At 51.3% G+C, this 24391-nt stretch overlaps 1 protein-coding gene across 1 annotated transcript in view; it reads left to right on the forward strand.

Annotated features, from left to right (window-relative positions):
• The window catches only part of LOC130371469 (vesicular glutamate transporter 1-like), a 30038-nt gene extending 5647 nt beyond the window's left edge, over positions 1 to 24391 (forward strand). Inside the window, exons 2-13 of the mRNA XM_056577254.1 lie at positions 1219 to 1471; positions 2564 to 2682; positions 2761 to 2875; positions 7583 to 7670; positions 7858 to 7944; positions 8667 to 8809; positions 10302 to 10451; positions 12723 to 12855; positions 14231 to 14341; positions 15118 to 15245; positions 23029 to 23098; positions 24090 to 24391. Coding sequence (XP_056433229.1) covers positions 1219 to 1471; positions 2564 to 2682; positions 2761 to 2875; positions 7583 to 7670; positions 7858 to 7944; positions 8667 to 8809; positions 10302 to 10451; positions 12723 to 12855; positions 14231 to 14341; positions 15118 to 15245; positions 23029 to 23098; positions 24090 to 24391 — 1699 coding nt within the window. The remainder of the gene's footprint in view (positions 1 to 1218; positions 1472 to 2563; positions 2683 to 2760; positions 2876 to 7582; positions 7671 to 7857; positions 7945 to 8666; positions 8810 to 10301; positions 10452 to 12722; positions 12856 to 14230; positions 14342 to 15117; positions 15246 to 23028; positions 23099 to 24089) is intronic.

The raw sequence follows: 24391 nt of genomic DNA on the forward strand, positions 1-24391 counted from the left end.
GCCGTCTCAGGGTTAGAGAGACCAGCCGTCTCAGGGTTAGAGAGACCAGCCTTCAGCGTTAGAGAAAGACCAGCCGTCTCAGGGTTTAGAGACCAGCCGTCTCAGCGTTAGAGACCAGCTGTCTCAGCGTTAGAGAGACCAGCAGTCTCAGCGTTAGAGAGAGACCAGCCGTCTCAGGGTTTAGAGACCAGCCATCTCAGGGTTAGAGAGACCAGCCGTCTCAGGGTTAGAGACCAGCCGTCTCAGGGTTAGAGACCAGCCGTCTCAGGGTTTAGAGACCAGCCGTCTCAGCGTCAGAGAGACCAGCCGTCTCAGAGTTTAGAGACCAGCCGTCTCAGGGTTAGAGAGACCAGCCTTCAGCGTTAGAGAGACCAGCCTTCAGCGTTAGAGAGAGACCAGCCGTCTCAGGGTTTAGAGACCAGCCGTCTCAGCGTTAGAGACCAGCTGTCTCAGCGTTAGAGAGACCAGCCGTCTCAGCGTTAGAGAGAGACCAGCCGTCTCAGGGTTAGAGAGACCAGCCGTCTCAGGGTTAGAGAACAGCCGTCTCAGGGTTTAGAGAGACCAGCCGTCTCAGCGTCAGAGAGACCAGCCGTCTCAGCGTTAGAGAGACCAGCCGTCTCAGCGTTAGAGAGACCAGCCGTCTCAGCGTTGGTGAGACCAGCCGTCTCAGGGTCAGAGAGACCAGCCGTCTCAGAGTTAGAGAGACCAGCCGTCTCAGCGTTGGTGAGACCAGCCGTCTCTGCGTCAGAGAGACCAGCCGTCTCAGCATCAGAGAGACCAGCAGTCTCAGCGTTAGAGAGACCAGCCGTCTCAGCGTTAGAGAGACCAGCCGTCTCAGCGTTAGTGAGACCAGCCGTCTCAGGGTTAGAGAGACCAGCCGTCTCAGGGTTAGAGACCTGCCGTCTCTGCGTCAGAGAGACCAGCCGTCTCAGAGTTTAGAGACCAGCCGTCTCAGGGTTAGAGAGACCAGCCGTCTCAGGGTTAGAGAGACCAGTCTTCAGCGTTAGAGAGAGACCAGCCGTCTCAGGGTTTAGAGACCAGCCGTCTCAGCGTTAGAGACCAGCTGTCTCAGCGTTAGAGAGACCAGCCGTCTCAGCGTTAGAGAGACCAGCCGTCTCTGCGTCAGAGAGACCAGCCGTCTCTGCGTCAGAGAGACCAGCCGTCTCAGCGTCAGAGAGACCAGCCGTCTCACTGTCACTGCCCCCCCCCTCCCCGCAGAGCGCTAGAGAAGAAGCAGGAGAATGGAGAGACCCTGGAGCTGTCGGCCGAGGGCCGGCCCGAGCTGCTGGTGGAGAAGGAGATGCCGGTGGTGGACTGCACCTGCTTCGGCCTGCCGCGCCGCTACATCATCGCCATCCTGTCCGGACTCGGCTTCTGCATCTCCTTCGGGATCCGCTGCAACCTGGGGGTGGCCATTGTGAGCATGGTGAACAGCCACCGCGAGCTGCGGGACAACAAGGAGGTCATCGTGGTGAGTGGGGGGGGGGTCAGCATGGTGAAGTCAGTTCAGTCCGAATGGGTCTTTCCTTCTTGGTTCCTTCTTGTTTCTAGCCTTAGCTGGGGGGTGGAGCTCATCCCCCCTCATGTTGGAGTCCTATCCAGTGTGTGCGGTTAGTGGTGGTCTCTGGGTGTTCTGGTACTGTGTGAACGCCGATGCTAAGCCCAGACAAAGGAGGTTTATCTGGCTCTCTTAATCACCAGCATTATGTCAAAAGCCTTTGAAGAGTGAACTAAACAGCAATGGGGATTGGCTGACACCAGGCAGACCTTCTGATGAGGGTGATACTCCCTCCACAGGTTAGCTAGGGTTAGCTAGGGTTAGCTAGGGTCAGCGTAGCGCGGTTATGAAGCTCTCTGCACATGCCTCAAGTAATCGCAGCGCTTCGTATGCTAGCTCCAAGGTAGGTTGTTCGTTAAGTTAGGTAGTTAGTTAGTTTAGACCAACACAGAGGTGAGGAGCAAGACCCTGCTGGTTATAGTTAGGTTAGGGTTTGGGTTAGGGTTATGTGTTAGGGTTAGGGTTATGGTTATAGTTAGGTTTAGGGTTAGGGTGAGGGTTAGGGTGAGGAGCTGGACACTGTTGGTTATGGTTATGTGTTATGGTTAGGGTTATGGTTATGTGTTATGGTTAGGGTTAGGGTTATGGGTTAGGGTGAGGAGCTGGACCCTGCTGGTTATGTGTTGGCAGAATAACACCATCCCAGTGGACTGACTATCCATCACCTCAGCAGTGTTGTCTGAACAGCTGCTGACTCCCTGTCGGACCCACAGAGTGATATATGATATAGAAAAACTTCTTTCCATTTAGTTACAAGGTTGGTCCGTCCTTGCTGCCGATAGATTCTGCAGTGGGCTCATGTGATAGGCCTTTCCTGTACTAGTATTTATTTGATTGATTTTCTATAATGATAAATAACATTCACCTGAATACAGGAACTCTCTCTCAGGATGCTTTAGATTCCTGCTGTGTGTTCCCTCCCTCCACCCTCCCCTTCCAGTTCAGTACAACCCGTCTGGTGTCGGGGTTGGGGGTACCCCTAACTCTGACCCCCTGTGCTCCCAGGAGGCCCAGTTCGACTGGGACCCCGAGACGGTGGGGATGATCCACGGCTCTTTCTTCTGGGGCTACATTGTCACCCAGATCCCCGGAGGGTTCATCTGTCAGAGGTTTGCCGCCAACAGGTAAGTGTTCATCTTCCAGACCGGCTGTTTGTCCACGACAGATCAGAAGGTGACTCTCTCCTTTCCCTCCTGCCCCAGAGTGTTCGGCTTCGCCATCGTGGCCACGTCCTGCCTCAACATGCTCATCCCCTCGGCCGCCCGGATGCACTTCGGCTGCGTCATCCTCGTCAGGATCTGCCAGGGCCTGGTGGAGGTGCGGAGAACGTCTCCTCCCGGAGCAGCCTGTTGACTCCTCTCAGCTCTCCTCATAGAGGGACGCTGTCTGTCGCTGTCTGGCGCCACAACAAGATAACCACCATTGCATGTCTTTACCTTTTGTGGAAGAGGGAGAGACGTCGGAGGACCCGTCGCAGTATATTCATAATATTGTAATGACCACGGAAGAGGCAGTGAATGAAGTATTGAATAGACAGATTTATTAGATATGCCTACCAAATAAACCGTTGGAACACACAAGACCGGAAACATAGCAACGCCGGTAAACAAACCCCGAGAAGCCCAATCCCTATGAGAACTCCCCACGCTACGGCCATCCGGAGGCGCACAGAGCTTTTGGCCGTGATATTATATATACAAATATTATATTATATACTATTATATTATATATAGAGCTCTGGAAGTCGCAAACGGCATCATTCCCTTTCTCCTCCATGCTGCAGTTCACCCCGGACTGCACTGCACTAGTTTGACGGTTGAACGCTGATTGGCTGTTACGTTGCACATGTCACTCAGTGGCCACGCTGTTGAACGCTGATTGGCTGTCATCACGCGAAATTCGCGTCAAAGTTGAAATATTTCAACTCGAGCGAATTTGCCACAAATCCTCGTGAACGCGCTCGCCTGTGCACGGCGAAAGTGTGGCGCGACGAATCAAAACTTGTCGCCGGTTTTCTCTCACGAAAAAGTCGCCCGATACGCGTCTCTACGTTCACTCTGTATGGGATCTTGTCGCCCCGTCTCGTTTGGTGTGAACGCACAGTTACGAGCTCTATAAGGAGGGAGAGGGGGGGAGGGCGTCCCTCTATAAGGAGGGAGAGGGGGGGGAGAGCCTCCCTCTATAAGGAGGGAGAGGGGGGGAGGGCGTCCCTCTATAAGGAGGGAGAGGGGGGGGAGAGCCTCCCTCTATAAGGAGAGAGGGGGGGGGAGAGCGTCCCTCTATGAGGAGAGAGAGGGGGGGGAGAGCGTCCCTCTATGAGGAGAGAGAGGGGGGGGGGAGCGTCCCTCTATGAGGAGAGAGGGGGGGGAGAGCGTCCCTCTATGAGGAGAGAGAGGGGGGGGAGGGCGTCCCTCTATGAGGAGAGAGAGGGTGGGGAGAGCGTCCCTCTATGAGGAGAGAGGGGGGGGAGGGCGTCCCTCTATGAGGAGAGAGAGGGGGGGGAGAGCCTCCCTCTATGAGGAGAGAGAGGGGGGGGAGAGCCTCCCTCTATGAGGAGAGAGAGGGGGGGGAGGGCGTCCCTCTATGAGGAGAGAGAGGGGGGGAGAGCGTCCCTCTATGAGGAGAGAGAGGGGGGGGGAGCGTCCCTCTATAAGGAGGGAGAGGGGGGGGAGAGTGTCCCTCTATGAGGAGAGAGAGGGGGGGAGAGCGTCCCTCTATGAGGAGAGAGAGGGGGGGAGAGCGTACCTCTATGAGGAGAGAGAGGGGGGGGGAGAGCCTCCCTCTATAAGGAGGGAGAGGGGGGGGAGAGCGTCCCTCTATGAGGAGAGAGAGGGGGGGGAGAGCGTCCCTCTATGAGGAGAGAGAGGGGGGGGAGAGCGTCCCTCTATGAGGAGAGAGGGGGGGGAGAGCGTCCCTCTATGAGGAGAGAGAGGGGGGGGGGAGCGTCCCTCTATGAGGAGAGAGGGGGGGGGGAGAGCGTCCCTCTATGAGGAGAGAGAGGGGGGGGAGGGCGTCCCTCTATGAGGAGAGAGCGGGGGGGGAGCGTCCCTCTATGAGGAGAGAGAGGGGGGGGAGGGCGTCCCTCTATGAGGAGAGAGAGGGGGGGGAGAGCGTCCCTCTATGAGGAGAGAGAGGGGGGGGGAGCGTCCCTCTATAAGGAGAGAGAGGGGGGGGAGAGCGTCCCTCTATGAGGAGAGAGAGGGGGGGGAGAGCCTCCCTCTATGAGGAGAGAGAGGGGGGGGAGCGTCCCTCTATGAGGAGAGAGAGAGGGGGGGGAGAGCGTCCCCTCTATGAGGAGAGAGGGGGGGGAGAGCCTCCCTCTATGAGGAGAGAGAGGGGGGAGGGCGTCCCTCTATGAGGAGAGAGAGGGGGGGGAGAGCGTCCCTCTATGAGGAGAGAGGGGGGGGAGAGCCTCCCTCTATGAGGAGAGAGAGGGGGGAGGGCGTCCCTCTATGAGGAGAGAGAGGGGGGGGAGAGCGTCCCTCTATGAGGAGAGAGAGGGGGGGAGGGCGTCCCTCTATGAGGAGAGAGGGGGGGAGAGCGTCCCTCTATGAGGAGAGAGAGGGGGGGTGGGAGCGTCCCTCTATGAGGAGAGAGGGGGGGGGGAGAGGTCCCTCTATGAGGAGAGAGAGGGGGGGGAGGGCGTCCCTCTATGAGGATGAGAGAGGGGGGGGGAGCGTCCCTCTATGAGGAGAGAGAGGGGGGGGAGGGCGTCCCTCTATGAGGAGAGAGAGGGGGGGGGAGAGCGTCCCTCTATGAGGAGAGAGAGGGGGGGGGAGCGTCCCTCTAAGGAGAGAGAGGGGGGGGGGGGAGCGTCCCTCTATGAGGAGAGAGAGGGGGGAGGGGCGTCCCTCTATGAGGAGAGAGGGGGGGGGGGAGCGTCCCTCTATGAGGAGAGAGAGGGGGGGGAGCGTCCCTCTATGAGGAGAGAGAGAGGGGGGGGAGAGCCTCCCTCTATGAGGAGAGAGAGGGGGGAGGGCGTCCCTCTATGAGGAGAGAGAGGGGGGGAGAGCGTCCCTCTATGAGGAGAGAGAGGGGGGGGAGGGCGTCCCTCTATGAGGAGAGAGAGGGGGGGGAGAGCGTCCCTCTATGAGGAGAGAGAGGGGGGGGAGGGCGTCCCTCTATGAGGAGAGAGGGGGGGGAGAGCGTCCCTCTATGAGGAGGGAGAGGGGGGGAGGGCGTCCCTCTATAAGGAGGGAGAGAGGGGGGAGGGCGTCCCTCTATGAGGAGAGAGAGGGGGGGAGATACTAATCCACTTTGCCGCCTCCACTACCTCTCTACAGTTGAAAACATATGCTATACATTTCGTACATAGGGTGTATTTAAAGTGAATTCCCTACATTATAAATAAAGCAGGTTTGACCTTGCTTTAGCATTTTGAAATCATCATCATTCTATTGGGATTAATGGCGAACAATTCTGCAATTGGCTTAGTTATTTTATAGACAATATGCAGAATCTTTTTACTTACGAATCACATGATCGGCCAATTTTGCCAGCACGCCTCCCTAGCCTTATTATGTGCAACTGTGTTGCCCCTAGCCGTTATCTGATTCTTGAACTCCTCATGGGAGTTCATTATGACTATCTGTCCCCCATGAGTGAAATATACTGCCCGTAATCTATCCATTTTGTAAAGGTGAGTAAAATGACACGATAAACGCCCGTTTCACGGGAACGTGCATTGAAAATTAAGCGGAAAACCGGGATTGACAAATTGACTCGTAAGTGAGCTTCATGGTACCATTTAACTCTGATCGCGAGTTGCGTATTTGTCAATCCAGGTTTTCCCAAGAAAGCCTGGGTATGTTCAGCACGCTTCGTAGTTTACCCCACTGGCTGCTCTCCTGGGTTTGATCTTTTATTTGGTCTTGTTGTTTACTAGGGCTATGGGTTATTTAGGGTTAGTAAGGGTAAGTGAGGGTCAGTCTTGGTTAGTTAGGGTTAGTAAGGGGAAGTCTGGGTGAGTTAGGGTCGGGTTAGGTAAGGTGAGAGAGGGTTAGTTATGGTAAGTAAGGGTAAGTCTGGGTTAGTTAGGGTTAGTTATGGTAAGTCTGGGTAAATTAGGTTTGGGTTAGTTCGGGTTGGTTAGGGTTAGTAAACGTCAGGTTAACCCGGCTCACCTTGCTGATCTCGAAGCCAAACACCTCCTCAAAGTAGGCGGGCTGGCTGATGAGCAGCAGGTAGAAGGTCCAGCTGCGGCAGAAGTTGGCCACGATGATGGCGTAGACGGGCATGGAGGTGAAGAACGCCCGCCACGGGGTGTTGAACTTCTGCAATGACAACAGGTGGTCAGTGTCACACGCCTCTAGAGTGAAACCTGCTCCTAGGACATTTGGACTTGGGGTTAGGGATAGTTTATCGATTCTTTAACAATAGTTAAAGAATCGATAGTGACGAAAACAAGCTCCATGACTGATAATGAACCACAGAATGGAAACCTTATCAGATTCTATCTTCCAGTGTGAGATAGGACCGGTCCAAACCAGAACACGCCTGCTTCTACACAGGTGCAAGAATATTAATGTGTGGCACGACAAAACTTTGGCAACAACGCGAACGGGCGACAAATTTCGCGTTTGGTGTGAACGCACAGTTAGTCCGTCCCTTCCAGGAGACCCCCCATGGGACCTCTGGGCTAGGAAAATATGAATGGGTTTCAATTGAGAGAAAGCCATTATTTTCTGGTCCCAGTCTTTATACGCCCTGGATTACACATATGTTGATAGTTTTGATAATGTTAGGTTTTGTGTGAGGCCGCTTTGTGAACTACAGCCCCTCGCTGCTCTCAACGCGAATGATATACGTCACCACCCCTCTGATAGACATAGTGATCTCTCTGCTCCACTTCACAGCTTTTTTATATTATATTGATTATATCATTAACTTTATTATCATATGGTTATGATTGTTATTATCTGAATTATTATTATTGTCATTATTATTATCAATATAATTTTATTATTAGTGTCTTTGTTGTTTTTTATTGGGTTCAGTGTGATTGACATCTTCCCTGTCCAATAGGGCGTCTCCTATCCTGCGTGCCATGGAATATGGGCCAAATGGGCCCCGCCCCTGGAGAGAAGTCGCCTGGCAACCACAGCCTTCTGTGGTGAGCACACATCACTGTGGTTGCTGGTTAATGGTTAATGGTTACTGGTTACTGGCTCTAGCTAGGAACTAAGGTTGCTTGTGTAACCCCTTCTTCCACATGTCTCGTCCTGTGTGTGTGTGTGTGTGTGTGTGTGTGTGTGTGTGTGTGTGTGTGTGTGTGTGTGTGTGTGTGTGTGTGTCCGTAGGGTCCTACGCGGGCGCGGTCATCGCCATGCCCCTGGCCGGTATTCTGGTGCAGTACTCCGGCTGGTCGTCCGTGTTCTACGTCTACGGTGAGCTCGCGTCACACGGGGTCAATCTGGGCTCTTTGGATCTTTCCATCCCTGGCAGGTAGTTTCGGGGTGCTCTGGTACTGTTTCCTGTCTGACTGTGTGTTCCTCCATACTGTTTCCTGTCTGACTGTGTGTTCCTCCATACTGTTTCCTGTCTGACTGTGTGTTCCTCCATACTGTTTCCTGTCTGACTGTGTGTTCCTACATACTGTTTCCTGTCTGACTGTGTGTTCCTCCATACAGTTTCCTGTCTGACTGTGTGTTCCTCCATACTGTTTCCTGTCTGACTGTGTTCCCCATGCAGGTACTTTCGGGGTGCTCTGGTACTGTTTCCTGTCTGACTGTGTGTTCCTCCATACTGTTTCCTGTCTGACTGTGTGTTCCTCCATACTGTTTCCTGTCTGACTGTGTGTTCCTCCATACTGTTTCCTGTCTGACTGTGTTCCCCATGCAGGTACTTTCGGGGTGCTCTGGTACTGTTTCCTGTCTGACTGTGTGTTCCTCCATACTGTTTCCTGTCTGACTGTGTGTTCCTCCATACTGTTTCCTGTCTGACTGTGTGTTCCTCCATACTGTTTCCTGTCTGACTGTGTGTTCCTCCATACTGTTTCCTGTCTGACTGTGTTCCCCATGCAGGTACTTTCGGGGTGCTCTGGTACTGTTTCCTGTCTGACTGTGTGTTCCTCCATACTGTTTCCTGTCTGACTGTGTTCCCCATGCAGGTACTTTCGGGGTGCTCTGGTACTGTTTCTGGGTGCTGGTGTCCTATGAGAGCCCGGCAGCGCACCCCACCATCACCGAGGAGGAGAAGAACTACATCGAGGAGAGCATCGGGACCTCCACCATGAACACCACCCCCGTCACGGTGGGTCCCAGAGTCTCTCCTGGAGCTCCGTCAGTCACTAGGGAGGGTGGGGGTCTACAGAGAGACCTGGTGGGGGTGGGGGGTCTATAGAGAGACCTGGTGGGGGTCTATAGAGAGACCTGGTGGGGGTGGGGGGTCTATAGAGAGACCTGGTGGGGGTGGGGGTGGGGGTCTATAGAGAGACCTGGTGGGGGTGGGGGGTCTATAGAGAGACCTGGTGGGGGTGGGGGTGGGGGTCTATAGAGAGACCTGGTGGGGGTCTATAGAGAGACCTGGTGGGGGTGGGGGGTCTATAGAGAGTCCTGGTGGGGGTGGGGGGTCTATAGAGAGACCTGGTGGGGGTGGGGGTGGGGGTCTATAAAGAGTCCTGGTAGGTGGGGGTCTAAAGAGAGACCTGGTGGGGGTGGGGGTCTACAGTGAGTCCTGGTAGGTGGTGGTCTACAGTGGGTCCAGGTACGTGGGGGTCTACAGTGAGTCCTGGTAGGTGGGGGTCTATAGTGGGTCCAGGTACGTGGGGGTCTATAGTGGGTCCTGGTGGGGGGTCTATAGTGGGTCCTTCTAGAGGGTGGGGGGTCTATAGTGGGTCCAGGTACGTGGGGGTCTATAGTGGGTCCCGGTAGGTGGTGGTCTACAGTGGAGTGGGTCCAGGTACGTGGGGGTCTATAGTGGGTCCAGGTAGGTGATGGTCTACAGTGGGTCCAGGTACGTGGGGGTCTATAGTGGGTCCTGGTAGGTGGTGGTCTACAGTGGGTCCAGGTACGTGGGCCCACTGTAGGGGGTCTATAGTGGGTCCAGGTACGTGGGGGTCTATAGTGGGTCCAGGTACGTGGGGGTCTATAGTGGGTCCAGGTAGGTGGTGGTCTACAGTGGGTCCAGGTACGTGGGGGTCTATAGTGGGTCCAGGTAGGTGGTGGTCTACAGTGGGTCCAGGTACGTGGGGGTCTATAGTGGGTCCAGGTAGGTGGTGGTCTACAGTGGGTCCTGGTACGTGGGGGTCTATAGTGGGTCCAGGTACGTGGGGGTCTACAGTGGGTCCAGGTACGTGGGGGTCTATAGTGGGTCCCTATCAACTATCCCATAGTCACCATCACAGTGATCTCCAGCACCCTGATGTTAAAACATCCGGAGTATGAATGTTGCTATAAATAGATCATGTTGTTCTTGCGGAGCAAAGCACACGCTGCAGATGTAGTCGCACTATTTTGGACTCAAAGTCTATTTTAGGAGTCGAGAATTCAGATGAATATTCTTGCACCTGTGTAGAAGCAGGCGTGTTCTGGTTTGGACCGGTCCTATCTCACACTAGAAGATAGAATCTGATAAGGTTTCCATTCTGTGGTTCATTATCCGTCATGGAGCTTGTTTTCGTCACTATCGATTCTTTAACTATTGTTAAAGAATCGATAAACTATCCCCAACCCTAAGTCCAAATGTCCTAGGAGCAGGTTTCACTCTAGAGGCGTGTGACACTGACCACCTGTTGTCATTGCAGAAGTTCAACACCCCGTGGCGGGCGTTCTTCACCTCCATGCCCGTCTACGCCATCATCGTGGCCAACTTCTGCCGCAGCTGGACCTTCTACCTGCTGCTCATCAGCCAGCCCGCCTACTTTGAGGAGGTGTTTGGCTTCGAGATCAGCAAGGTGAGCCGGGTTAACCTGACGTTTACTAACCCTAACCAACCCGAACTAACCCAAACCTAATTTACCCAGACTTACCATAACCAACCCTAACTAACCCAGACGTACCCTTACTTACCATAACTAACCTTAACTAACCCTCTCTCACCTTACCTAACCCGACCCTAACTCACCCAGACTTCCCCTTACTAACCCTAACTAACCAAGACTGACCCTCACTTACCCTTACTAACCCTAAATAACCCATAGCCCTAGTAAACAACAAGACCAAATAAAAGATCAAACCCAGGAGAGCAGCCAGTGGGGTAAACTACGAAGCGTGCTGAACATACCCAGGCTTTCTTGGGAAAACCTGGATTGACAAATACGCAACTCGCGATCAGAGTTAAATGGTACCATGAAGCTCACTTACGAGTCAATTTGTCAATCCCGGTTTTCCGCTTAATTTTCAATGCACGTTCCCGTGAAACGGGCGTTTATCGTGTCATTTTACTCACCTTTACAAAATGGATAGATTACGGGCAGTATATTTCACTCATGGGGGACAGATAGTCATAATGAACTCCCATGAGGAGTTCAAGAATCAGATAACGGCTAGGGGCAACACAGTTGCACATAATAAGGCTAGGGAGGCGTGCTGGCAAAATTGGCCGATCATGTGATTCGTAAGTAAAAAGATTCTGCATATTGTCTATAAAATAACTAAGCCAATTGCAGAATTGTTCGCCATTAATCCCAATAGAATGATGATGATTTCAAAATGCTAAAGCAAGGTCAAACCTGCTTTATTTTATAATGTAGGGAATTCACTTTAAATACACCCTATGTACGAAATGTATAGCATATGTTTTCAACTGTAGAGAGGTAGTGGAGGCGGCAAAGTGGATTAGTATCAACCCAGCGACCGGGGTTCTACTCTCGCCGGTCCATCATCAGTCCTTTACCCCCAACCAGGATGTGGTGCCAGCACGGCCTTGAGAACATGGGTTCAAGTTTGAAATAAGCATGAAAATATCATTCCATAACCTTTAGTGAATAAGTATTCCATATTGCATATATATGAACACGTATTAACACATATTAACACGTATTATACCATGGTCTGGGGGAATACTTGATTCTGATTGGCTGCAGGATGTGCATTAACCCCTGATATACGGACACCTGCTAAGTAGTTCCAGTCAAATTGTCTCATCAACCTTCAAAACGAGACCTGGTAAATTGTGAAAAATGCATTAAACTGTAATCAGAAAAACGCGGTTATATGCTATAGACCCTATAGTATCTGTGGTATAAAGGCTGGGACGAAATTCAAATTATAAATATGTATACTTTATGTTGAAAGTATAGACCGTCGCGATTCCCATTGAAACGAATGGCGCAGTGATTAAGTCTTCAAAACGAGAGCTGGTCAATTGTGAAAAATGAATTAAACTGTAATTAGACAAAGCGTATATATGCAATAGACAGTAGAATATCTGTATAAAGGCTGAGACGAATCTATAAATATATATAAATATGTACAATGCATAACGTTAGCTCTCTGGCTCATAGCTGAGCGGACTAGAATACCTTCTGTTGCCAAGTCATAGCTAAGGTCCATCCTATTTACTGGAGGAGTGAACAACGTTTCCGTTGCATAAGAACCTGACGGGAGGGTAATGATTGTTCCAGGAATTAGTCAAACCCTCAGGCGTTACCAGGGAAACAAAGTCATGGCTTGTGAAAAACGTTTTATTTGGATTGTAAAACGCATTAAAAATATAAATGAATGGTCTTCACCGACGAGGTGTCCATTATCAGGCATTAATGGACGATGCAGAGGCCTTAGAACTGTCCGACGCGCAGCGGAGGACGGCTGCCTCTGCGAAGTCCGTTTTACATTCCAAATACAACAGATATTAATAGATATGAACACATGTGAACAGATATGAACACGTATTAGCACGTATTAACAGACATTAACATATATTAACGCATATGAACACATCTGGACAGGTAGGAACAGGTATTAACACGTATGAACACACATGAACACGTATGAACACATCTGGACGAAGGGTAATAGAGTGTCTTCATCTTCTTATTTCATTCTTATTTAAACCAGCAGTGGTCCCTGGAGATCCGGTCCCCACACAAGTTGCATTTATCTGAGTCTGTCTGGAGAGACATGAGACGTTGGTTCCTTTTGTTCTCTGAACCTCCTCTCCTCGTTGCCCTTCTCCCTCGATGAATACGTTTCTAAATGGACTTTAACCTGCGCTGCGTGTCTAGGTGGGCATCGTGTCAGCCCTCCCCCACCTCGTCATGACCATCATCGTACCAATCGGAGGGCAGCTGGCTGACTACCTGCGCACCAATCAGATCATGAGCACCACCAACGTCAGGAAGCTGATGAACTGTGGAGGTGAGACGCAGCAGTATTCATGTTCTCACCTGGTCTATTATCTATCTCATTATGTGTCTACATGTGGAAGATATTCAACTCTATTCATGCTCTCACTTGTTCTATTATCTATCTCATTACGTCTCTACGTGTACAGAGGACATGGAAGGTACTCACCTCAGAAGGTTTTGGTGTAAAGGATGTGTTATTTTGGGCCGTGTGGCTCAGCGGCGCTCTGTCACATCCCGACTCACGTCTCCTTACTGTTCCTCTCAGCGTGAACACATCCCGACTCACGTCTCCTTACTGTTCCTCTCACCGTGAACACATCCCGACTCACGTCTCCTTACTGTTCCTCTCACCCTGAACACGTCCCGACTCACGTCTCCTTACTGTTCCTCTCACCGTGAACACGTCCCGACTCACGTCTCCTTACTGTTCCTCTCACCGTGAACGCGTCTCGACTCACGTCTCCTTACTGTTCCTCTCACCGTGAACACGTCCCGACTCACGTCTCCTTACTGTTCCTCTCATCGTGAACACATCCCGACTCTCTGGAGAGGTGTCACGAGGAGCCCAGAGCTTAACATCTGATCATTAGCAGAGATCACTGTGAGCTTCAGTCAGCCAGTTCTCTCAGCCTCTCGCGTTCCCTGGACTGTTCCTGCTCCACAGATCGATGGGGCTGAGGTAACCCGAGAGGCTTGCAGAGCATCGTATCGAACGCAGCCAACAGTAGCCCGGGGCTCAGCGATAAGAATAGACCGAGCTTCATTATGGGTGCATAGTGTTGAAGTCCCCACAACTGCCTCAACTCTGGGTTCTCCCTCTGGGTTCTACCTCTGGATTCTCCCTCTGGGTTCTACCTCTGGGTTCTCCCTCTGGGTTCTACCTCTGGGTTCTCCCTCTGGGTTCTCCCTCTGGGTTCTACCTCTGGGTTCTCCCTCTGGGTTCTACCTCTGGGTTCTACCTCTGGGGGTTAGGGTTCCAGCGGGGTTGGACCCAAAGCGGGAGGGCTCTGGGTTCCCAGCGGGGTTGGACCCACAGCGGGAGGGCTCTGGGTTCCCAGCGGGGTTGGACCCACAGCGGGAGGGCTCTGGGTTCCCAGCAAGGTTGGACCCACAGCGGGAGGGCTCTGGGTTCCCAGCGGGGTTGGACCCACAGCGGGAGGGCTCTGGGTTCCCAGCGGGGTTGGACCCACAGCGGGAGGGCTCTGGGTTCCCAGCGGGGTTTGACCCACAGCGGGAGGGCTCTGGGTTCCCAGCGGGGTTTGACCCACAGCGGGAGGGCTCTGGGTCTGAGACGTGGTCTGGGTTCGACTGAACGGACGGTAGTGAAGGGCCGGCGCTCTGGAGGAGGTTGACCCCTGACCTACGACCTACCATCCTCCCCCCAGGCTTCGGCATGGAGGCCACTCTTCTGCTGGTGGTGGGCTTCTCCCACACCAAGGTGGTGGCCATCAGCTTCCTGGTGCTGGCCGTGGGCTTCTCCGGCTTCGCCATCTCAGGTGAGAGGCTGTGGGCGTGGCCGCCCCCCCCCCCCCCCCCCCCCTTCTGATCAACTAACAAAATAAGTAAAACGGTATATATTAAGTGATTATATTATTATACAATTATATGTACGAAAATAAACCACAAAGACTACAGACAGATAATAACAAAAAATTAGAGCTGTCAGTTAAACGCGTTATTAACGGCGTTAACGCAAACCAATTTTAACGGCGTTAAAAAAATTATCGCGCGATTAACGCAATTATTTTATTTAAAAAATATATATTTTGTTTTTTCTTTGGCTCAAAACAAAGAAGCAGTAGCCTGACTGCTATGTTCAAATGACATTTGTTCAAAGCAGTCGTTTAATTGCACTATAGGCTCTTTTTTTGTATCGTCCTGTTTTGATCAGTATATGCCAATGTTATCAATAAAAAATCATTTGCACAAGGCAAGCCGATGCACTTCACCATGTTGATAAGAGAATTAAAATGAGAAGAATTATGGGACAAAAAAATCAAGGGATATTTAGCATAGAAAAAGAATTTGCGATTAATCGCGATTAATCGTGAGTTAACTATGACATTAATGCGATTAATCACGATTAAATATTTTAATCGCTTGACAGCTCTACTAAAAATACATAAATTCTACATTCAGAGTTAGCTTCCCTTTGAGGAGAAGGTTGCTGACAGCCTGATCCTCTGAGGGCTCCGGTCTCCCTCAGGGAGGCAGGAGCTAGAGGACCAGAGAACCCCAGACCGTCTGACCCTAACCCCCTCCTGTCCGGCAGGGTTCAACGTGAACCACCTGGACATCGCCCCGCGCTATGCCAGCATCCTGATGGGCATCTCCAACGGCGTGGGCACGCTGTCGGGCATGGTGTGCCCCCTGATCGTAGGCGCCATGACCAAGCATAAGGTGAGGGTTGGCCCCCTACCCCCTAGCCCCCTACCCCCTAGCCCCCTACCCCCTAGCCCCCTAGCCCCCTACCCCCCTACCCCCTACCCCCTAGCCCCCTACCCCCTAGCCCCCTACCCCCCCTACCCCCTACCCCCCCTACCCCCTACCCCCCCTAGCCCCCTACCCCCTAGCCCCCTACCCCCTACCCCCTAGCCCCCTACCCCCTAGCCCCCTACCCCCCCTACCCCCTAGCCCCCTACCCCCTAGCCCCCTACCCCCCCTAGCCCCCTACCCCCTAGCCCCCTAGCCCCCTAGCCCCCTACCCCCCCTGTATGGATGGGTTAGGGTTACGTTGTGTAGGGGACAGTATCTCTGTATGGGTTAGGGTTACGTTGTGTAGGGGACAGTATCTCTGTATGGGTTAGGGTTACGTTGTGTAGGGGACAGTATCTCTGTATGGATGGGTTAGGGTTACGTTGTGTAGGGGACAGTATCTCTGTATGGATGGGTTAGGGTTACGTTGTGTAGGGGACAGTATCTCTGTATGGATGGGTTAGGGTTACGTTGTGTAGGGGACAGTATCTCTGTATGGGTTAGGGTTACGTTGTGTAGGGGACAGTATCTCTGTATGGATGGGTTAGGGTTACGTTGTGTAGGGGACAGTATCTCTGTATGGATGGGTTAGGGTTACGTTGTCTAGGGGACAGTATCTCTGTATGGGTTAGGGTTACGTTGTGTAGGGGACAGTATCTCTGTATGGATGGGTTAGGGTTACGTTGTGTAGGGGACAGTATCTCTGTATGGATGGGTTAGGGTTACGTTGTGTAGGGGACAGTATCTCTGTATGGGTGGGTTAGGGTTACGTTGTGTAGGGGACAGTATCTCTGTATGGATTAGGGTTACGTTGTGTAGGGGACAGTATCTCTGTATGGATGGGTTAGGGTTACGTTGTGTAGGGGACAGTATCTCTGTATGGGTTAGGGTTACGTTGTGTAGGGGACAGTATCTCTGTATGGGTTAGGGTTACGTTGTGTAGGGGACAGTATCTCTGTATGGATGGGTTAGGGTTACGTTGTGTAGGGGACAGTATCTCTGTATGGATGGGTTAGGGTTACGTTGTGTAGGGACAGTATCTCTGTATGGATGGGTTAGGGTTAGGGTTACGTTGTGTAGGGGACAGTATCTCTGTATGGATGGGTTAGGGTTAGGGTTACGTTGTGTAGGGGACAGTATCTCTGTATGGATGGGTTAGGGTTAGGGTTACGTTGTGTAGGGGACAGTATCTCTGTATGGATGGGTTAGGGTTAGGGTTACGTTGTGTAGGGGACAGTATCTCTGTATGGGTTAGGGTTACGTTGTGTAGGGACAGTATCTCTGTATGGGTTAGGGTTACGTTGTGTAGGGACAGTATCTCTGTATGGGTTAGGGTTACGTTGTGTAGGGGACAGTATCTCTGTATGTATGGGTTAGGGTTACGTTGTCTAGGGGACAGTATCTCTGTATGGATGGGTTAGGGTTACGTTGTGTAGGGGACAGTATCTCTGTATGGATGGGTTAGGGTTACGTTGTGTAGGGGACAGTATCTCTGTATGGGTTAGGGTTACGTTGTGTAGGGGACAGTATCTCTGTATGGATGGGTTACGTTGTGTAGGGGACAGTATCTCTGTATGGATGGGTTAGGGTTACGTTGTGTAGGGGACAGTATCTCTGTATGGGTTAGGGTTACGTTGTGTAGGGGACAGTATCTCTGTATGGGTTAGGGTTACGTTGTGTAGGGGACAGTATCTCTGTATGGGTTAGGGTTACGTTGTGTAGGGGACAGTATCTCTGTATGGGTTAGGGTTACGTTGTGTAGGGGACAGTATCTCTGTATGGGTTAGGGTTACGTTGTGTAGGGGACAGTATCTCTGTATGGATGGGTTAGGGTTACGTTGTGTAGGGGACAGTATCTCTGTATGGGTTAGGGTTACGTTGTGTAGGGGACAGTATCTCTGTATGGGTTAGGGTTACGTTGTGTAGGGGACAGTATCTCTGTATGGGTTAGGGTTACGTTGTGTAGGGGACAGTATCTCTGTATGGGTTAGGGTTACGTTGTGTAGGGGACAGTATCTCTGTATGGGTTAGGGTTACGTTGTGTAGGGGACAGTATCTCTGTATGGGTTAGGGTTACGTTGTGTAGGGGACAGTATCTCTGTATGGGTTAGGGTTACGTTGTGTAGGGGACAGTATCTCTGTATGGGTTAGGGTTACGTTGTGTAGGGGACAGTATCTCTGTATGGGTTAGGGTTACGTTGTGTAGGGACAGTATCTCTGTATGGGTTAGGGTTACGTTGTGTAGGGGACAGTATCTCTGTATGGATGGGTTAGGGTTACGTTGTGTAGGGGACAGTATCTCTGTATGGATGGGTTAGGGTTACGTTGTGTAGGGACAGTATCTCTGTATGGGTTAGGGTTACGTTGTGTAGGGACAGTATCTCTGTATGGATGGGTTAGGGTTACGTTGTGTAGGGGACAGTATCTCTGTATGGATGGGTTAGGGTTACGTTGTGTAGGGGACAGTATCTCTGTATGGGTTAGGGTTACGTTGTGTAGGGGACAGTATCTCTGTATGGGTTAGGGTTACGTTGTGTAGGGGACAGTATCTCTGTATGGGTTAGGGTTACGTTGTGTAGGGGACAGTATCTCTGTATGGGTTAGGGTTACGTTGTGTAGGGGACAGTATCTCTGTATGGGTTAGGGTTACGTTGTGTAGGGGACAGTATCTCTGTATGGATGGGTTAGGGTTACGTTGTGTAGGGGACAGTATCTCTGTATGGGTTAGGGTTACGTTGTCTAGGGGACAGTATCTCTGTATGGGTTAGGGTTACGTTGTCTAGGGGACAGTATCTCTGTATGGATGGGTTAGGGTTAGGGTTACGTTGTGTAGGGGACAGTATCTCTGTATGGGTTAGGGTTACGTTGTCTAGGGGACAGTATCTCTGTATGGGTTAGGGTTACGTTGTGTAGGGGACAGTATCTCTGTATGGGTTAGGGTTACGTTGTGTAGGGGACAGTATCTCTGTATGGGTTAGGGTTACGTTGTGTAGGGGACAGTATCTCTGTATGGATGGGTTAGGGTTACGTTGTGTAGGGGACAGTATCTCTGTATGGGTTAGGGTTACGTTGTGTAGGGGACAGTATCTCTGTATGGGTTAGGGTTACGTTGTGTAGGGACAGTATCTCTGTATGGGTTAGGGTTACGTTGTGTAGGGGACAGTATCTCTGTATGGATGGGTTAGGGTTACGTTGTCTAGGGGACAGTATCTCTGTATGGGTTAGGGTTACGTTGTGTAGGGGACAGTATCTCTGTATGGGTTAGGGTTACGTTGTGTAGGGGACAGTATCTCTGTATGGGTTAGGGTTACGTTGTGTAGGGGACAGTATCTCTGTATGGGTTAGGGTTCGTTGTGTAGGGGACAGTATCTCTGTATGGGTTAGGGTTACGTTGTGTAGGGGACAGTATCTCTGTATGGATGGGTTAGGGTTACGTTGTGTAGGGGACAGTATCTCTGTATGGGTTAGGGTTACGTTGTGTAGGGACAGTATCTCTGTATGGGTTAGGGTTACGTTGTGTAGGGGACAGTATCTCTGTATGGGTTAGGGTTACGTTGTGTAGGGGACAGTATCTCTGTATGGATGGGTTAGGGTTACGTTGTGTAGGGGACAGTATCTCTGTATGGGTTAGGGTTACGTTGTGTAGGGGACAGTATCTCTGTATGGATGGGTTAGGGTTACGTTGTGTAGGGGACAGTATCTCTGTATGGGTCAGGGTTACGTTGTGTAGGGGACAGTATCTCTGTATGGGTTAGGGTTACGTTGTGTAGGGACAGTATCTCTGTATGGGTTAGGGTTACGTTGTGTAGGGGACAGTATCTCTGTATGGGTTAGGGTTACGTTGTGTAGGGGACAGTATCTCTGTATGGGTTAGGGTTACGTTGTGTAGGGGACAGTATCTCTGTATGGATTAGGGTTACGTTGTGTAGGGACAGTATCTCTGTATGGATGGGTTAGGGTTACGTTGTGTAGGGGACAGTATCTCTGTATGGGTTAGGGTTACGTTGTGTAGGGGACAGTATCTCTGTATGGGTTAGGGTTACGTTGTGTAGGGGACAGTATCTCTGTATGGATGGGTTAGGGTTACGTTGTGTAGGGGACAGTATCTCTGTATGGGTTAGGGTTACGTTGTGTAGGGGACAGTATCTCTGTATGGGTTAGGGTTACGTTGTGTAGGGGACAGTATCTCTGTATGGGTTAGGGTTACGTTGTGTAGGGGACAGTATCTCTGTATGGATGGGTTAGGGTTACGTTGTGTAGGGGACAGTATCTCTGTATGGATGGGTTAGGGTTACGTTGTGTAGGGACAGTATCTCTGTATGGGTTAGGGTTACGTTGTGTAGGGGACAGTATCTCTGTATGGGTTAGGGTTACGTTGTCTAGGGGACAGTATCTCTGTATGGGTTAGGGTTACGTTGTGTAGGGGACAGTATCTCTGTATGGATGGGTTAGGGTTACGTTGTCTAGGGGACAGTATCTCTGTATGGGTTAGGGTTACGTTGTGTAGGGGACAGTATCTCTGTATGGGTTAGGGTTACGTTGTGTAGGGGACAGTATCTCTGTATGGGTGGGTTAGGGTTACGTTGTGTAGGGGACAGTATCTCTGTATGGATGGGTTAGGGTTACGTTGTGTAGGGGACAGTATCTCTGTATGGATGGGTTAGGGTTTACGTTGTCTAGGGGACAGTATCTCTGTATGGGTTAGGGTTACGTTGTGTAGGGACAGTATCTCTGTATGGATGGGTTAGGGTTACGTTGTGTAGGGGACAGTATCTCTGTATGGGTTAGGGTTACGTTGTGTAGGGGACAGTATCTCTGTATGGGTTAGGGTTACGTTGTGTAGGGGACAGTATCTCTGTATGGATGGGTTAGGGTTACGTTGTGTAGGGGACAGTATCTCTGTATGGGTTAGGGTTACGTTGTGTAGGGGACAGTATCTCTGTATGGGTTAGGGTTAGGGTTACGTTGTGTAGGGGACAGTATCTCTGTATGGGTTAGGGTTACGTTGTGTAGGGGACAGTATCTCTGTATGGATGGGTTAGGGTTACGTTGTGTAGGGGACAGTATCTCTGTATGGGTTAGGGTTACGTTGTGTAGGGGACAGTATCTCTGTATGGGTTAGGGTTACGTTGTGTAGGGGACAGTATCTCTGTATGGGTTAGGGTTACGTTGTGTAGGGGACAGTATCTCTGTATGGATGGGTTAGGGTTACGTTGTGTAGGGGACAGTATCTCTGTATGGGTTAGGGTTACGTTGTGTAGGGGACAGTATCTCTGTATGGGTTAGGGTTACGTTGTGTAGGGGACAGTATCTCTGTATGGATGGGTTACGTTGTGTAGGGGACAGTATCTCTGTATGGGTTAGGGTTACGTTGTGTAGGGGACAGTATCTCTGTATGGGTTAGGGTTACGTTGTGTAGGGACAGTATCTCTGTATGGATTAGGGTTACGTTGTGTAGGGGACAGTATCTCTGTATGGATGGGTTAGGGTTACGTTGTGTAGGGGACAGTATCTCTGTATGGATGGGTTAGGGTTACGTTGTGTAGGGGACAGTATCTCTGTATGGATGGGTTAGGGTTACGTTGTGTAGGGACAGTATCTCTGTATGGGTTAGGGTTACGTTGTGTAGGGGACAGTATCTCTGTATGGGTTAGGGTTACGTTGTGTAGGGGACAGTATCTCTGTACGGGTTAGGGTTACGTTGTGTAGGGGACAGTATCTCTGTATGGGTTAGGGTTACGTTGTGTAGGGGACAGTATCTCTGTATGGATTAGGGTTACGTTGTGTAGGGGACAGTATCTCTGTATGGATGGGTTAGGGTTACGTTGTGTAGGGGACAGTATCTCTGTATGGGTTAGGGTTACGTTGTGTAGGGGACAGTATCTCTGTATGGGTTAGGGTTACGTTGTGTAGGGGACAGTATCTCTGTATGGGTTAGGGTTACGTTGTCTAGGGGACAGTATCTCTGTATGGGTTAGGGTTACGTTGTGTAGGGGACAGTATCTCTGTATGGGTTAGGGTTACGTTGTGTAGGGGACAGTATCTCTGTATGGATGGGTTAGGGTTACGTTGTGTAGGGGACAGTATCTCTGTTTGGATGGGTTAGGGTTACGTTGTGTAGGGGACAGTATCTCTGTATGGATGGGTTAGGGTTACGTTGTGTAGGGGACAGTATCTCTGTATGGATGGGTTAGGGTTACGTTGTGTAGGGGACAGTATCTCTGTATGGGTTAGGGTTACGTTGTGTAGGGGACAGTATCTCTGTATGGGTTAGGGTTACGTTGTGTAGGGGACAGTATCTCTGTATGGGTTAGGGTTACGTTGTGTAGGGGACAGTATCTCTGTATGGGTTAGGGTTACGTTGTGTAGGGGACAGTATCTCTGTATGGGTTAGGGTTACGTTGTGTAGGGGACAGTATCTCTGTATGGGTTAGGGTTACGTTGTGTAGGGGACAGTATCTCTGTATGGGTTAGGGTTACGTTGTGTAGGGGACAGTATCTCTGTATGGATGGGTTAGGGTTACGTTGTGTAGGGGACAGTATCTCTGTATGGGTTAGGGTTACGTTGTGTAGGGGACAGTATCTCTGTATGGGTTAGGGTTACGTTGTGTAGGGGACAGTATCTCTGTATGGGTTAGGGTTACGTTGTGTAGGGGACAGTATCTCTGTATGGGTTAGGGTTACGTTGTGTAGGGGACAGTATCTCTGTATGGATGGGTTAGGGTTACGTTGTGTAGGGGACAGTATCTCTGTATGGGTTAGGGTTACGTTGTGTAGGGGACAGTATCTCTGTATGGGTTAGGGTTACGTTGTGTAGGGGACAGTATCTCTGTATGATGGGTTAGGGTTACGTTGTGTAGGGGACAGTATCTCTGTATGGATGGGTTAGGGTTACGTTGTGTAGGGGACAGTATCTCTGTATGGATGGGTTAGGGTTACGTTGTGTAGGGGACAGTATCTCTGTATGGGTTAGGGTTACGTTGTGTAGGGACAGTATCTCTGTATGGATGGGTTAGGGTTACGTTGTGTAGGGGACAGTATCTCTGTATGGGTTAGGGTTACGTTGTGTAGGGGACAGTATCTCTGTATGGATGGGTTAGGGTTACGTTGTGTAGGGGACAGTATCTCTGTATGGGTTAGGGTTACGTTGTGTAGGGGACAGTATCTCTGTATGGATGGGTTAGGGTTACGTTGTGTAGGGGACAGTATCTCTGTATGGGTTAGGGTTACGTTGTGTAGGGGACAGTATCTCTGTATGGGTTAGGGTTACGTTGTGTAGGGGACAGTATCTCTGTATGGGTTAGGGTTACGTTGTGTAGGGGACAGTATCTCTGTATGGGTTAGGGTTACGTTGTGTAGGGGACAGTATCTCTGTATGGGTTAGGGTTACGTTGTGTAGGGGACAGTATCTCTGTATGGGTTAGGGTTACGTTGTGTAGGGGACAGTATCTCTGTATGGATGGGTTAGGGTTACGTTGTGTAGGGGACAGTATCTCTGTATGGGTGGGTTAGGGTTACGTTGTGTAGGGGACAGTATCTCTGTATGGATGGGTTCATAAATGAGGCGTTATTGTGTTCCAGATAATAGACGACACTAGTGATGAGTCTTGAACCAGCCTAGCTTCTCCTCAGTCTTTCTAACGGAGCCCCCCCCCTCTTGCCTTGGCCCCTGCGGACCCTCCGGTCGGACCCTCCGGTCGGACCCCAGACCCGGCAGGAGTGGCAGGGGGTGTTCCTCATCGCCTCCATGGTCCATTACGGCGGGGTCATCTTCTACGGTGAGTGTGCCGCCGCCCACTGGGAACGCATCTCCTGAACCAGTTCACCATCAGTGTTCAGGAGTCATAGTAATAGTTATAGTAATTAGTAATAGTAGGACGTGCTGCAATATATCACAGCGTAAATGCAGAGGAAAGACCAGCAAGCAACTTCCTCCTCATCGTAGTCGTTTAGACGCAGATAGCCCATAGCCCATATCCCATAGCACCTAGCACCTAGCCCATAGCACCTAGCACATAGCCCATAGCACCTAGCCCATAGCACCTAGCACCTAGCCCATAGCACATGGCACATGGCACATGGCACATGGCACATGGCACCTAGCACGTAGCATGTAGCACATAGCCCATAGCACCTAGCCCATAGCACCTAGCACCTAGCACGTAGCACCTAGCCCATAGCACCTAGTACATTGCACCTAGCACATAGCACCTAGCACATAGCCCATAGCACCTAGCCCATAGCACCTAGCACGTAGTATGTAGCACATAGCCCATAGCGCATAGCACCTAGCCCATAGCACATAGCACCTAGCCCATAGGACCTAGCACATAGCCCATAGCACCTAGCCCATAGCACCTAGCACCTAGCCCATAGCACCTAGCACATGGTACATAGTACCTAGCCCATAGCACCTAGCACGTAGCATGTAGCACATAGCACCTAGTACATAGCACCTAGCACCTAGCACGTAGCCCATAGCACCTAGCCCATAGCACCTAGCACGTAGCATGTAGCACATAGCCTATATCCCATAGCGCATAGCACCTAGCCCATAGCACATAGCACCTAACCCATAGCACCTAGCCCATAGCACGTAGCCCATAGCACATTGCACGTAGCATACAGCTCATAGCATGTAGCACATAGCACGTAGCTCATAGCATGTAGCACATAGTACTCTAAAGTGTTGTCCCGACCGCTACCACCGACCCCTAACCCCCGACCCCTGCCCCCCGACCCCCGACCCCTGCCCCCCCCGCTCCGCAGGCCTGTTCGCGTCGGGGGAGAAGCAGTGGTGGGCCGAGCCCGAGACGCTCAGCGACGAGAAGTGCGGGATCCTGGACGAAGACGAGCTGGGCAACGAGACGGAGGAGCTGTACCGCTCCACGGGGGGGTACGGAGCCACCAGCCAGGGAGGGGCCGACCCCAACGGGGGGGCAGCGGGGGGGGCAGGAGGGGGAGGAGCCGGAGGGGGATGGGTGTCGGACTGGGACAAGACTGAGGAGTACGTCCAGCCGGCAGGAACCAATAACTTCCTGTATGGCGACGAACCGGAGGAGCTCAGATGA

Source organism: Gadus chalcogrammus, chromosome 18, assembly GCF_026213295.1.
Source record: "Gadus chalcogrammus isolate NIFS_2021 chromosome 18, NIFS_Gcha_1.0, whole genome shotgun sequence".
In the NCBI taxonomy this organism is placed as follows: Eukaryota; Metazoa; Chordata; class Actinopteri; order Gadiformes; family Gadidae; genus Gadus; species Gadus chalcogrammus.